The sequence below is a fragment of the Apteryx rowi genome, unplaced genomic scaffold, assembly GCF_003343035.1.
Source record: "Apteryx rowi isolate R43461 unplaced genomic scaffold, aptRow1 scaffold_483, whole genome shotgun sequence".
In the NCBI taxonomy this organism is placed as follows: Eukaryota; Metazoa; Chordata; class Aves; order Apterygiformes; family Apterygidae; genus Apteryx; species Apteryx rowi.
This window is the reverse complement of record NW_020450742.1, coordinates 239,825-253,124: the sequence shown is the minus strand read 5'-3', so window position 1 is coordinate 253,124 and position 13,300 is coordinate 239,825. Positions and strand designations below refer to the sequence as shown.

Genomic DNA, 13,300 nt, shown 5'->3' with positions numbered 1-13,300 from the left:
CTCTCTCTCTCCCTCCCTCTCTCTCTCCCTCCCTCTCTCTCACATATGCATATCCACTCCCTTCTACCCCAAAGATCTCTACTGCCATGATTAACTTGGGGGAAAAATTCTCCTTCTCAATGCAAACCTGAGTGTGTGAGTATAATGTACAGTCCATACCCTGAGAAGTTCCTTTGTGTGTTCTCATCATTTCCCTTAGCCCACCTGTTATTTTAGAGTGTAGAAAGAAACCTCAGAAACTAAATCTTGGACTGGAAATGCATTATTTGAATCATTCTTCTCAGTTATATACAGCTCTGAAACATAAGGTTATTTAGCCAAGTATTTAAACATTCAGGATCATGAAGAAAATATAAAAAATGAGAAGACCCAGAAAACTATCCATAGGGGTTTTTTTTCCCCTTTTTTTTTCTTTTATGGAGTCAGTGTTTAAAGAAAAATTTGCTGTAGATTTACTATCATAAAACCAAGACTTAGCATAAAAAGCAACTGAAGCAAAAAACAAAAAGTGACATTAAAAATCTAACAAGAATAAATTTATTCCTAGTCGCATTATTTCAATCAGCATTTTGTAAAGGATTGCTGCTGCTTGAAAACTTGAAATTGGCTGATGGTATAAAAAACCCCAACCCCACACTGTGTTGTATGAAAACACCACGTGTTCTCATTGTTCCTCACTTATGAAGTATAATACAGTATTTGTAATATAGGTGCCTGACAGATGAGAAGCTTGTGAAAGAGATGGAGAAGTTCGCTTCATTCGTATTCACATTCTCATGTATGGCAAAGTTAGAAAGAGATGCAGAAACTGTTTGTATTGCTTTTGTGGAGCATAAACCTTTATAAACTGGGTAATGTATTATAACATAAAAGTATTGTTATTTAGAGATTGTGTATCTTGTGATCTAGAGAGTCAAAGACTGCAGATGGATCTGCAGAAGATGGAACTCTTGGAGGGCAAGATGGTTGATGAACTGGCTTCTCTTAAAGACAAAATTGAACAAACCAAAAAGGACTTGGAGATCTATAATAATTTGCCAGCTCTAAAAGCAGCAGGAGAAGAGAAGAAAAAGGTAATAACAGGAATGAAACCTAGAATTATGCAGAAGATGTGTTTTTTGTGTGTTTTTTCAGGACTTAGTATAGGGGAATCCAAGTCTGTGACTGGGACTCATGACTGGTAGCTGAAAACTGGCTTGCACAGCAGTGCAGGTGAATCCAAATGTAGTTTTTATATATGACTTAATACCTGGGCACATGTGCCATGCTGTTGGTTGGGTACTTTTCTATAACTTCCTTCCGCAAAATTTTCCACTTGCTTTACTGACCCATCTGACCTTTTCTGCTGTAACTTAAACTATCCATAAGCTTGAATTTACCCATCTAAATCTAATAACAGAACCCAAACAAAAAGAAAAATCTACAATGCATGTCCTTAGTTTGCTCTAAGACAAACTCCATCTAGAGCACTTATTTGGCACGTGATAAATTTTCCACAAATTCTTAACATCAGAGTTCCCTTTGTGTAATATAGTAAGGTCTGGGCTACAACTTGGCCATAACTATTGAATATTATCTTTGGGTTAGAGAATGCATTGTTAGAGAAATGTTCTATGGGTTCTTTAGATATATGGTAATGTTCAAAGAGGAAGAAAGAGAAGCATCTTGAGGGTGGTATTAGAATAACTTATGTTTAGCCTGTCAAAAATGGATGAACTCATCCATTAATCTTTTTGCATGGTTTTTTTTTTTTCCAACTAGAAACTCCAGGATGACAAAGAAAAATTGACAAAACGTAGCCGTTCTTTCAAGAAAATAATGGAACACTTGAATACAGAGTATGAGACTCTAAAGAGACAGCTGCAGGAAAATGAGACTCATTCTCAGGTATTGCTCAAGATACGTATTATCTCTGGAGTTGGTGCTGTCCTGGTTTCACTCTTCTCATATACGTGAAGCACTGTGTGGACTGAATCAGTTAATTCCTTCTGAGTGAGTTTTCAAAGTTATGTCGTGTAAGTGCATATATATCCAAATTTTCTACATTCAAATAAAAGTTAATGCCATGCCAATCAATTTATTTTTAGGTTTGTATTTCAAAATTACTGATTGCAGGTCTTTTTGAGCTTAAAAATAGTAAAAATCCTTTGTTTAAGTGTTTGTGTTAATTTTGTTCAGAACTGTCCCTCTTTTTCACCTCAGTCTTGTTGGGATTACTTAAGAAGTTTTGAGGACCAACTAAGAAAGAAATTACAGAAAAAAGAGCTCACTATTAATTAGATAATTTTAAATTTTGCTTTTAAATTCGTGGTGATAAGTTCCTGCTTTGCAACCTGTGTTACAATTTCTTTTCTCCTTTTTCAGTCCTTTCTCTCCCTATAGACCAGTGAAATTTTAGGGTTCATTTGGGCTTTTTTTAAACCCCTTGTAACTTTGGTATATGAGTATATTTACATTTACATTTCAAGAGTGAATCGGGAGGGTAGATGCTGATAAAGTCTAGAGCAGCATTGATTCTTCCAGTATAATAAATTGCTATTATTTTGACAACAGAACTTCCCAGGCATAAAAGTATGTATACACAGAGGGAAACAGGATAAACTTGAAAAAAGCTGGACCAACAGAGAGTGGGAATTGATTCATTTATTTTCTCTTCACTTTTATTGTTTGAGGTTATTGAGATTTTTGTCCCTTATGTTAGAACGATTTCTTTTTCTAATTCACTTACAAGGTGAAGGTGGTATTTGTACTTGTTTAAGATAACTTTCTTCTGGAGTGAACTTTATGGTTTAGAAGAGTGAGAGCATGTGTGCATACTTCTGAATGAGGTACATATACACTCACAGCATATGATTATTGTGGAATAACTGAGATGATGATATAAATCTCCAAAGACTCATGCCAAAGTCTGTAAGTCTTCAGAGTACTGTATATTTTTCATGCAAGATCAGATTCTCATTCATAGAGATAATGTAAATCTGACAGCCGATCAGCATTAAGATATTTGCATAATAATGCTAAAAGTTTCTGTATTATAATGGTAACTGTACCTCATTTATTCATTTCATTAAGCTGTGGCAGTTCTACTTCAGTGTGCGCAAAAAGAATTTTCTTTTTCTTTGCTATTTATGTAATCCTTTAAAAGCTTAGAGTAAATAAAAGTATGGTCTTAAAATACCCAATTAGCTGACATACCAAGGCATTTTGAAATGCAGAGAGAGTGCATATCTTGAGATAGGTGTTAAATGATTTAAAACGATAGTTTTATAAGCAATTAACTGTATGAGGTGTGGCCTTCAAGGAGTTACTATTAAAAAAAAGCACTGAATATTTCCTTTGGCCTATATCACAAACTATTTTAAATCTGGGTGCCTTTACAAGCTGTATTGCACATAGCAATATCCACAAAGTATGCAGTAAAAATCATAACTGGTCAGAAATATCTTACCATGCAAATAAATGGTGGCCATATTTACCATGAACCAGTACACTAGGTAACTGATTCTCCACTGTAAAATGTATTTTGCATAAAGCAGCAAATATTGTCCTATCTTCTGGTTTAAGAATAAGCTTTTAAGTAAAATAAAGCAATATTATTCTAAAATATTACTGTAGTTTCCATTGAAAATTTAGTTTCAGAATGATTTTCTTTTTATATTTAAAAATAACATCTACATATCTTGAAATGCAAAATCCTGAACAGTAGCATCAGAAGAACAATTTAATGTTATAAAATTGTATTGTGAGGAAGCAGCCATCGATATAATGTCCACATTAGTTTCCTGTTGATGCTGAAAAAATTGAAGAAGTGCCAACACTTAACCCACACTCCTACAATCTTTTCGCTGCAGCTCTGTTCTTATCACAACTTCTGGCATCAGACAGGAAACTTAACTATGGCAGTAAGGAAGTTTCTTCTGTATAGCTGAGAGTCCAAGCCAGTGTCAGGAAATATTGTATCTTTGGTGATTTTAAGTCTTACCGATTTTAAGAAAAGATCACTTAAATGGTATAGGTATAATGAGAATCATATCTCCCTCCAGTGTTTGTCTTTTTACCTCTGATGTGTTTACATGTTTCCCTACATGACAAATCTCAAATACTCATCTTTTTTTTCCATTTACCATTGCAGTTGCATGCAGTATTTTTACATACATAACAAAAAAGTAGCTACATGAAATGTTAAGTTATGTATGAATTGATTGTTGACAGCTTTAAAAATGGCTTTCTCAGTATTTATGATTTCTAGTTTTCTTGTGGAATAACCTTGACCTTACCAGGCAATAGAATGCAAAGTACTGAAATAAGAGTTTGGGAAGATTTGTTGTATTATGTAGGTGTGTAATAATTGTTTTAATTTTTGGCTCTTACTAAAGTCTCTCTTTTGTGTTTTCAGCTTACAAATTTGGAGAGGAAGTGGCAGCACCATGAGCAAAATAACTTTATGATGAAGGAATGTATCCTTTTATTTAAGAAATACAGTAAAATTCTCGCACTGTAGTAATTAAGGAAGAAGTCTATTTCCTCCACCAGAATAAGACAGGACAGAATGCAGAGCTGGAGACAGGGGAGGAGGGGAAAAAGCAATGCTTTGCAAATACAGACTTAACCTAGTAGGTATTATTTATGATGAAAGTTGCTTCTTTAGTCTGAAACAATTTTAAGGGGTCTTAAAGCATAGGATTTGTCTTTGCAGTCCAGAGTTTTTACTGTTGAGTCAGTTTTGCCATTAGGTTTCATATCTATTCAAAGATTATCCTTATGTCTGTCTGTTCTTACCTCAAATTATCTAGCAAGAGTAGTGTTGTTCGAAAATTTATATAGCATGGTGACTTTGCCTGCTATTTTGCAGTTGCAAAACACAATAAATATCAACCATGAAAAAGTAAACAATGTATTTTATACATTTTCATATATTTCTTGTTAAATAAAAGAGGAATTGCATATTAGAGAGAAAAATTTAGGATAATTCCAGTCATATATGACAAGGAGGGTCTGTAGGTGCAGAATCTACTGGGATGCGGGAACTGTGATGTTGCTTTCTCATTATACGGTGCTAACTGAAGAGGTACTTTCCACTCTCTCCCCCACTAATCATATAAGACCTTCCAAATTACCAGCAAAATCTTATTTGCTGCAAATAACTTTCTATAAATAACTTTTTAAATTAACAAAAGCAGTGAAGTTTTTAGGTCGCTGATTCTTCTTATCTTGTACTATTTACCATAATTATTGTAGAGATCTGAGTAGGGCTTAGTTGTACATTTATTTTATATTCCAGGACTATGAATTTACTGCAGTAACTTCCCCACTTTAAGTGAAGTAACCTATTTTTTTTTTGTTTGAAAAAGAATCAACAATACATGTTTAGATTATTCTTTGTATATGCCTTTTCAGGCTTCCACCAGAAGACTCACCATGCTGTGACATGATGTATATTTGACCTCTGGGCATCCTACTGTTCTTCCTTTTTTACTGATGTGAAACCTTCTGGTAAGCTCCAGCTTACCTCCACATGACTGAGGTCACTCCTTGATAGATCTTAGGACTCGCTAGGAAGTTCAAGAAGAGCCTGCTGACACTAATGAAATAGATTTAGACCATCTGCACTAAGAAGGCAGCTTTACAGGAATATTTTATTAAGTCAAGAATGTTACTCCTTCTAATGGGGAGAAAAAGACCCTCTAAAAAAACACAAGAGGAAAAAGTGATGATCACAGTACTAAAAAGGGCTCCTAGTCTGCTGTGATGTATCGCCTATCCAAGTGTAGATGCTTACACAGAGTTTTATGTCTGCTTGGGCTGGTGAAAAGAAATGGTTCCGTTTTCTTGGGCTGGGATTTTTGTAACCTGAGTTCTTGGGTGCACAGACGTACGGTTTTAAATAGCTGGAGTGCTTTGAAATGGTTTTGTTTGCTGTGTGACAGTGGGCAGATTCTTTCTGAGGGACCTGAAGAGGCAATACACATAAAAACAAAAGTTACTCAGTATGTAATCTCTTTTTGCCATGCTTGGCATGATTTGACAGCTAGTAGATTAGTGCAAATCTTTTAGATCAAATTAGAGTTTTTCCATTATTTGCAACCCTTGACAGTTTTTGCAGAAGGATACTTATTGTAATATGGTTCCCTTGTCATCTCTAATTACGCTAATAGTTATATTGTCAGTTTGTTTCCTTAATTCTTTTAATCAGTCATAGCAACAAAAAGTCAGGAAAGTGACTACCAGCCAGTAATGAAGAGCGTGAGAAAGCTTATCACAGAATACAACAAAGCTCTCATAGAGTCTTTACAGAACACCAAGAACTGAGCGCAGGCGCTTCCTTCTTGTTCAGTGGACCAACAGACGTGCACAAGTAGCGTGGAAAGCTGAGCTACCGAGCTTATTCGCTCACCAGTAATGATATAGGTGCTCTTAAAAGTGTATTTCCAGGTTTATAGAAACTACAGGTTTTAATAATATTCCTTATTTTAGAAATGTTAGATGTTAATAAATATTTAGGAATATTTAGAAATGAATAGAATATATATTGCATACTAGGTGTAAAACCATAAGAAAATTTTACTTAGGCCCATTGCTGGATTTGTACTCAGGGGTGCAGTTTCAGTCTGCTTTACACAATGACCTTATGTAATTGTCTTGTAGTCCTATTCCTACAAAACAGAATGGAAGTCTTCCCAGGAAAAGGACTGTCTGGACTTTTATACACATTGATCTTGAATGAAAGTGTATAATAAGATAAATGTTTTTTCTGCTAGCACGTATAAGCATACCTTCTCTAATTTAAATAGCAATTTATAACAATGAAGGACAATATCTAAAGACAACAAGCACCTCTTAAATTAGAACTCTTTCATATTATAAACTCTCACTGCAAAAATAAATGTATTTTAAGGATGTATCAATGAATTTTCAATTTCTAAGGGAGAACTGAATAATTTCTGGACCATTGTCGTATTTTATGTTTTTAATGTGATTGCAAGGACAGAACTGCAATAAAAATGTAGTGAAACACATAGGTAGTACTGACTTTGTGCACAGCATTTTAGTTTTGTAGTGTTCACCAATAAAAAGTAAAAAGTAAAATCATTTATATTTTCTGCAATTTTTTTTTCCCCTTAGGTTTCAAGGTGCAGTGTCATATGTGACCTGTACTTTGAGAAAAATGCACAGAATAGAACATTCAATGTAGAACAAAAACAGGACTGATACAGAAGTATCAGTGTGCTTTATCATAAAGAAATATCAAAAACATTGAAATAAAGCAAAACTTTCCTGTATATTTATCTCCTTCACATTCTACCAGTAATGTAATTATAAACTCCCTGCTGATATTTCTTTAACCTTATATATTGCAAGCTAGTCCTGATCAGTGAGAAAAAAGTATAGCTGGGAATCCTAGCCAGACAGTAATCTAGTCTTTTATATGTGTTTAAAAAACAAAAAACAAAAAAACAAAAAAAACATGAAACAAGCAGTAGAGACTGTCTCTACTACCTTAGAAAAGTCTTTCCAAAAAAAGCGACCATCCATTTCACTTTATAAAATTTGAGTAGACAGAGAAATTGAAAATATGCATTATTTGTTAAAATATAAAATATGTATTTTTATCTCTCAGTTTTTCTACATTTGTGGTTGTCATTTTGAGTATGTAGGAAAAATACAACAAATCTATTGAAGATTCTTGCAGGGAGCACTGTTTCCAAATTCAGCTCAGTAAATACTGTTGCTCTCTATATTTATGTCCATATAATATTTAGAGATGATGGAACAGGATTTCTATAAGCCTAAGTCTGTTATCTAGGGGAAATTCCCACTAATGTCTCTTCCTTCCTCTCAGAGTTTTAGCTATTCCAGAGAGAGACTGTTATTTGCTGAAATGAAGTTGAAGTCTAATATTCTCACCACTCGGACCATTCATTAACCAGTGAGACTGTCTCCTGAATACAACTTGTGCTCCAATAACATGTTTTAATGAACAATGGAAAGAAACGGCAAGCTCAATAAACAAACTGCTTTAAATTCCCATTCACTCAGGGCAAGGGATGGCTTTGTTCCCTGGCCCTGATTCTGTGAGATAGCGTGGTAAAGATCTGCTGTGTTCTCCAGGAGATGTCTGTAATAAAAACACTCTCTCCAGCGCTCTGTTCTTATTCCTGTTCTATTGATACAGTAGTCTCCAGATTATCTGTTTTTGCCTGAGAACCTCTCCAGTCACTCCTCCTTTTAAAAGTTCATCTGCATCATCCTGGATCGTGGTCACATTATTCTTGGCTGAAAAGAACCTCATGGAATCTAAATGGTGAGCTGCAAAGCTGGTATTTAATCTCCTTCCAGGAGACTGGTGTACTACTAACATACAACTCTCAGTTGTGAGCTGAGTAATTTGTATCCATATCTAGCTCCTGAAGTCTGAAGTCAAATACCCTTTCTTTAACCCTCTCTATAATTTTTCTTGCCAAGTTTAAGTATTGAACACGTCCATGGAATAAACATTTTTCTGCTGAAGGTCCTGTGTGTATGTCGAGACATCAATTCAACAGCACAAGTCTTTGTACTGAGGCTTTTTTTTTTTTTTTTTCCGTTTTATGCAGTGCCTTCAAACTGAGAGGGAACGAATTAAGTGGCAGCATATACACTGAGCAGAAAGATGTCACACTGACTTGTGAGGATACCAGGTTTGATGATGTCTGCCACTGCAAATCAGCCAGAACACTAGGTACCACTGTCTAATACTAGCTGTCATCATAACTCCAGCCTGCATCCCGCTTCATTGGCACACTGCATGGAAATAAGCATTTCAGTTTCAGAATCTTTAGCCAGAAGGTCCGTTATTTCTATGCTGTGTTTGTGCTCTGTGTGAGGATGAGTATAGGAGTGATTGCTGTTCCCAGCTCATGATCCGACTACACTGCGCTGATCTTTTCATACCCCAAAATATCACAATATCTCCAGGCAAACTGTGTATCTGCTGCAGGAGTAATCACTTCGTTGGTTTTATTGCTTCATCATATCTTCACTGCTGCCCATTATGATTAAAAATGTAATATTTCTTTCAAAATTGGTTGATTTCTTTGCTTGTGTTAGTGAGCCTGAGAGAAAGTGGCATGCAGTCCTTTTGTGAGCAATTTCTGACAAGCAGAAGATTCAGACTCCGTTATATTTATTTCTGCTTGACAAGGTTAGTTACTCCTTTCTGCCTGACATTATTTACTTATTAGTTACTTAAGTAACATTAGTTACTTACTTAACATTAGTTACTTCTTATTGGTTACTTCCAAATGTTTCAAAATCAGAGGGATACGTTTCTAAAGTGAAGTAGTCGCACAGTCTTTCAGCATACTCCCATTTTTCTGCTGCGAATGTAAAACAAAAGAAATAATGCAGACCTCATGATGAAATAACAGAGATAAGAATAATAGAGATAAGAATAACTTATATCCTGAGGATAAGGCTATTAAGATGCTCACCTTCTAACCATCCCACTAAATATCTGCTTTGAGTGAACTCCCTGGAAACCTATTTGCCTCAGACTGATCTGAGGCACCATCTGGTTGCAATCGTCGGGGAGGTGGAGGAGTTAAAGGATTCAGAATTGACTTGAATTGGAGTTGACTTGAATACTTTCACAACAACGATGAACACCAGACGGTAGGTGACAACTCCAGCCAGGGCAATGTTGCCAGGTTAATCACTGGGAATGGGAGCTGAATTATTCCCAAACTAGTATTTTTTTGTTTTCCTTCTTCAGTAAAAAAGAAGGAAGCCTTTAAGCATTTTGCAACTGCRGAGATGATCTGAATTCAAACCCAGCTTTGATCCATCATTCATCAGAATTGGCAGAAGTCTGGAGCAGAGGAAGAAATGTTGCCCTTACTTATGGTCTAGACTGCAGGTTCTCACTTCAGGAAGGAGGGCTAACTAGATGATATACCAAACATGTAAAATGGAGGAAGCCTCCCACATTTAAAAAAAATGAGACAGAATATAAAATGACCTGCCCATTTTCTCTTGTAAAACTAACAGCCTGAAAGCTATATCCATTAAAAGTGGCTGCACTTGTTTCCCTCATCACAGATATCTTTGGATCAGCCCAATATTTCTGCCATGGTATAAAGAATGAGAAAGATGTAAGATCTCTGTCTCGGGTATGTGAAGTCAATTTGTCCACAGAGACTATTTCAAGTGGGGTGATCAGACTCAGCGCCTCTGAAAATTAGACTTTATATGTAGAAAGAAAAGAAGGGGCACTGTAATGCTTATAATGGAAATTATCAGAAAGTATTATAATTCACACCAACAGCTATGCATGAGTGACAAAATTGAAAATAAAGCCTTCAAACTTTCCAATATCATTCCTGTTCATTTTTTTTTCTTCCAAATTAAATAAAGAGAAGGTATCTCTTGGTTTGGACTTGTTTTCAGATTTGCTGTATTTAAAATAGTTTGAAAATTATTTCCTTTCTTCAGGGTTATTGAGCTCAGTGTATAATATTGGTAGTCATTTATCCATATGCAAATCCACATTTTAACTTCCCATCTCAAGATGAGAAGTGTAGTTCCTTCAGTCTTCCTTATTTCAAGAATAACTAAAATTACATTGTTCAAGGTCTCAAAAAAAAAAAAAAAAAAAAATCAATTCCTCTTTCCATGCAGAGTTAAGACTAAATCAAAAGCTGAGGCTTTTAAGAGAAGGAACTGGTATACTGCAGCTCACCAACAGTAGGTGTGTGACTATCCTATATTAGTACCAGATCTCAGCCAATCTCAGTTGAAGTAAATTTGGAAGCAGAGATAAATAGAAAAATAGATAGCAAATTTATTGCTAAGTTACATTTGCTGTTGAAGGCTGGTGACCAATACTCAATTTTTGAAAGAAAAAAAGCCTTTGTGTGTTTTGGGAGAATTATATGACAAATTAACAAATGAGTAAAAATCTATTCATGTCTTGGCAGGATTCTAATCACTGAAAAGTTAAACAACGCAGTTGTTGAATCAAAGTTACCATTAGAATCATATTAACACTATGAGTTGAAGACAGTGGATCTTGCACACAGGATTTAAAGAATGACGTTTTATAACCTTAATGGTTAAGAACACTAACCTTGATATCTTATTAGCATGACCTATTTCACGGTCCTTGGGAGCAATAATCAGGTCTCCAAATTTTGTATGTATTAAGTGGCTTACACAATTAATCTTTATTTCTCCAAAGTGCTCAGATCTGAGACCTCAGTTTCATTTATAATGGCAGGCTACTCTAGGCAGGCTTAGTATTACTGCCCAGTATTACAGAGGATGACTCAGTGTTAACATTTTACAGACATTTGGATTTTGAGTTGTTAGCATTTAAACATAAACACACAGACTCACTCATCCTTCAGAATGTGCTGTAGCAAAGTAATGCTAAGTAGAAAAGCAGTAACAAAGTATAGAGAGGAAAAATATTGTGAACTCCATAGCTTCCGTATCAGGTTTGGTCACCTGATGTTGGATGATTCCTCTTTCAGCCTGGCAGTCTGCAAAACCTCATTCATCTCCTGACTTTGTATTGACTTCAGAACAGCAGAYGTATTAACATCACTTAGATTTGTGCTCCAAGAATCTGATCCAGTCTTGGCAGAGAAACCAAAGACTGAATTTGGGTTAACTTAGCATGTGTTCAGAATCACCTCTTTTAGTACACCATTTAAAAACCAAAGCAGACATACTCCAAAATAGGAAACAATGGGATCAAAAAGAGATGACATCAAGGATGCAGTTTTGTCCCCTTCATACAAACATACTGGAATAGAACTAGCTTACTTCTCACTCATGAGACTTCATATACTTGTTTGGCATCATCAGTAGCCACCACCATTGCTGACTCTTAGCTTCAAGCCTCATAATTTCATTCTTCCAGTACTGCYTAAAACAGTCTCAGTCCCTTTCATCACCAGCAAAGAACTAGGAAACAAGGATTATTTTGTCAAAAATGTTTCCCTCTGCTGACCATTAGCCATTTTAAAACCTACAAAATTCACATAAAACCTATTTCAGCAAAATATAAGTCACTCTCAAAGTAAGTTTCCAGAATACATACATTAGGCCTTAGTGAAATAGGCCACTGTCCTTCTCAAAGACTTTACTGATACAGAGGTCTCTCTGCACAGAGGTAGAGAKTTACAGAGGTACAGTACAACACAGTACTCCTGTACTGTTTCATCAGTTGAATTTCCCTCTTGAAAGAAATTTGTGCAAGATCTTGTCTTTAATTTTATTGTAGTAAAGTARCAAGGAAAACAAGAAAGCAAAAGCTCCCCTTGACTAAGCCTATTCTATAGACTACTCAGTACTCAGCCATTTTCCACACCATGGTCTCCAGAAAGCTCAAAAACCCACCATTCTGCAAGGAAATGAAGAAAAGTGCTGAGCAAAAAAATGATCATAGCTGTATTTAGCAACCCTGAGTTGCCTTTTGAGTAAGTATATGCAGAAGCGGGAGTAGAAAAAGCATGAAGTAACTGAAAATCCTCAGCAGAGACTCCCAGATCAAGCGAACGAGCTATAAATACAGCCTGTGCTACACTTTTGAGCCCACCTTAACATTTCCCGCAACCACCCATTGCAATATCACGGCTCTTCCACACATGATGTCCTCTACCCTGGCATTTCCTGTCTTTCACAACATATCCACACCCCTCACCACAGAAACGCTTATGTCCTTCCCATTTCTACACTGCCACACTATATGCCACGCAGTGTGACACACACATAGTGTCTGTCCCCAGCCTAGGCGATACCTCATTCCGACTGCTTAGCCAGTCCCAAAGACTGGCCAGGGGTCTGCTACCTCTCACTTCCAGGTGAGCCACAATAAATGGCTTTCAGGGCTGTGGTTAGCCTCCAAAGCACCGTGCAGAATGGGACCTGCCTAAACTCTGTAGTTTATGGGCATCTGCTTCACATTAGCTGATTGTAGTGGGTAATAATTCCTAAGTTTTAGTACTTTAATTCTAATTCCTAGTGCTTTGCTGCCTGCTGCTAAAACATGTATTAATATCATGTCAAGGCCAAAGCAATGACTTGTTTCCAAAAAAGCATAATATACCCTGACACTGCAAGAAGATATGTGCTTTCTGCTAATATATCTATCTGATTAAAGAAATGCAGAGACGCATTGTTTCTTTTTCCTCCTCACATATTTCCATGTGCTACAGCATGCATGAATGGACTGTCCTTGAGACAAGCATGCTGCTTATCTAAAGAGGAAAGCCTGGTGTCAGGAGTTCAAGGCACTTGACATGTCATATAATTAGCT

At 36.1% G+C, this 13,300-nt stretch overlaps 1 protein-coding gene across 9 annotated transcripts in view; it reads left to right on the top strand.

Moving 5' to 3' along the window:
* The window catches only part of IFT74 (intraflagellar transport 74), a 46,938-nt gene extending 36,611 nt beyond the window's left edge, over window positions 1-10,327 (top strand). For 3 of the 9 annotated variants that reach the window (XM_026078695.1, XM_026078696.1, XM_026078698.1), the window contains 4 exons: window positions 910-1,073; window positions 1,762-1,887; window positions 4,397-4,457; window positions 6,194-7,016. In XM_026078695.1, coding sequence (XP_025934480.1) covers window positions 910-1,073; window positions 1,762-1,887; window positions 4,397-4,457; window positions 6,194-6,309 — 467 coding nt within the window. In that variant the 3' untranslated portion in view covers window positions 6,310-7,016. Of the gene's footprint in view, window positions 1-909; window positions 1,074-1,134; window positions 1,213-1,761; window positions 2,016-4,396; window positions 4,458-6,193; window positions 7,017-7,840; window positions 8,303-8,594 lie in introns of those variants that run through there. The other 6 variants (XR_003255637.1, XR_003255636.1, XR_003255635.1 and 3 more) reach the window with 6 other exon arrangements.
* Window positions 10,328-13,300: the final 2,973 nt, after the last annotated feature.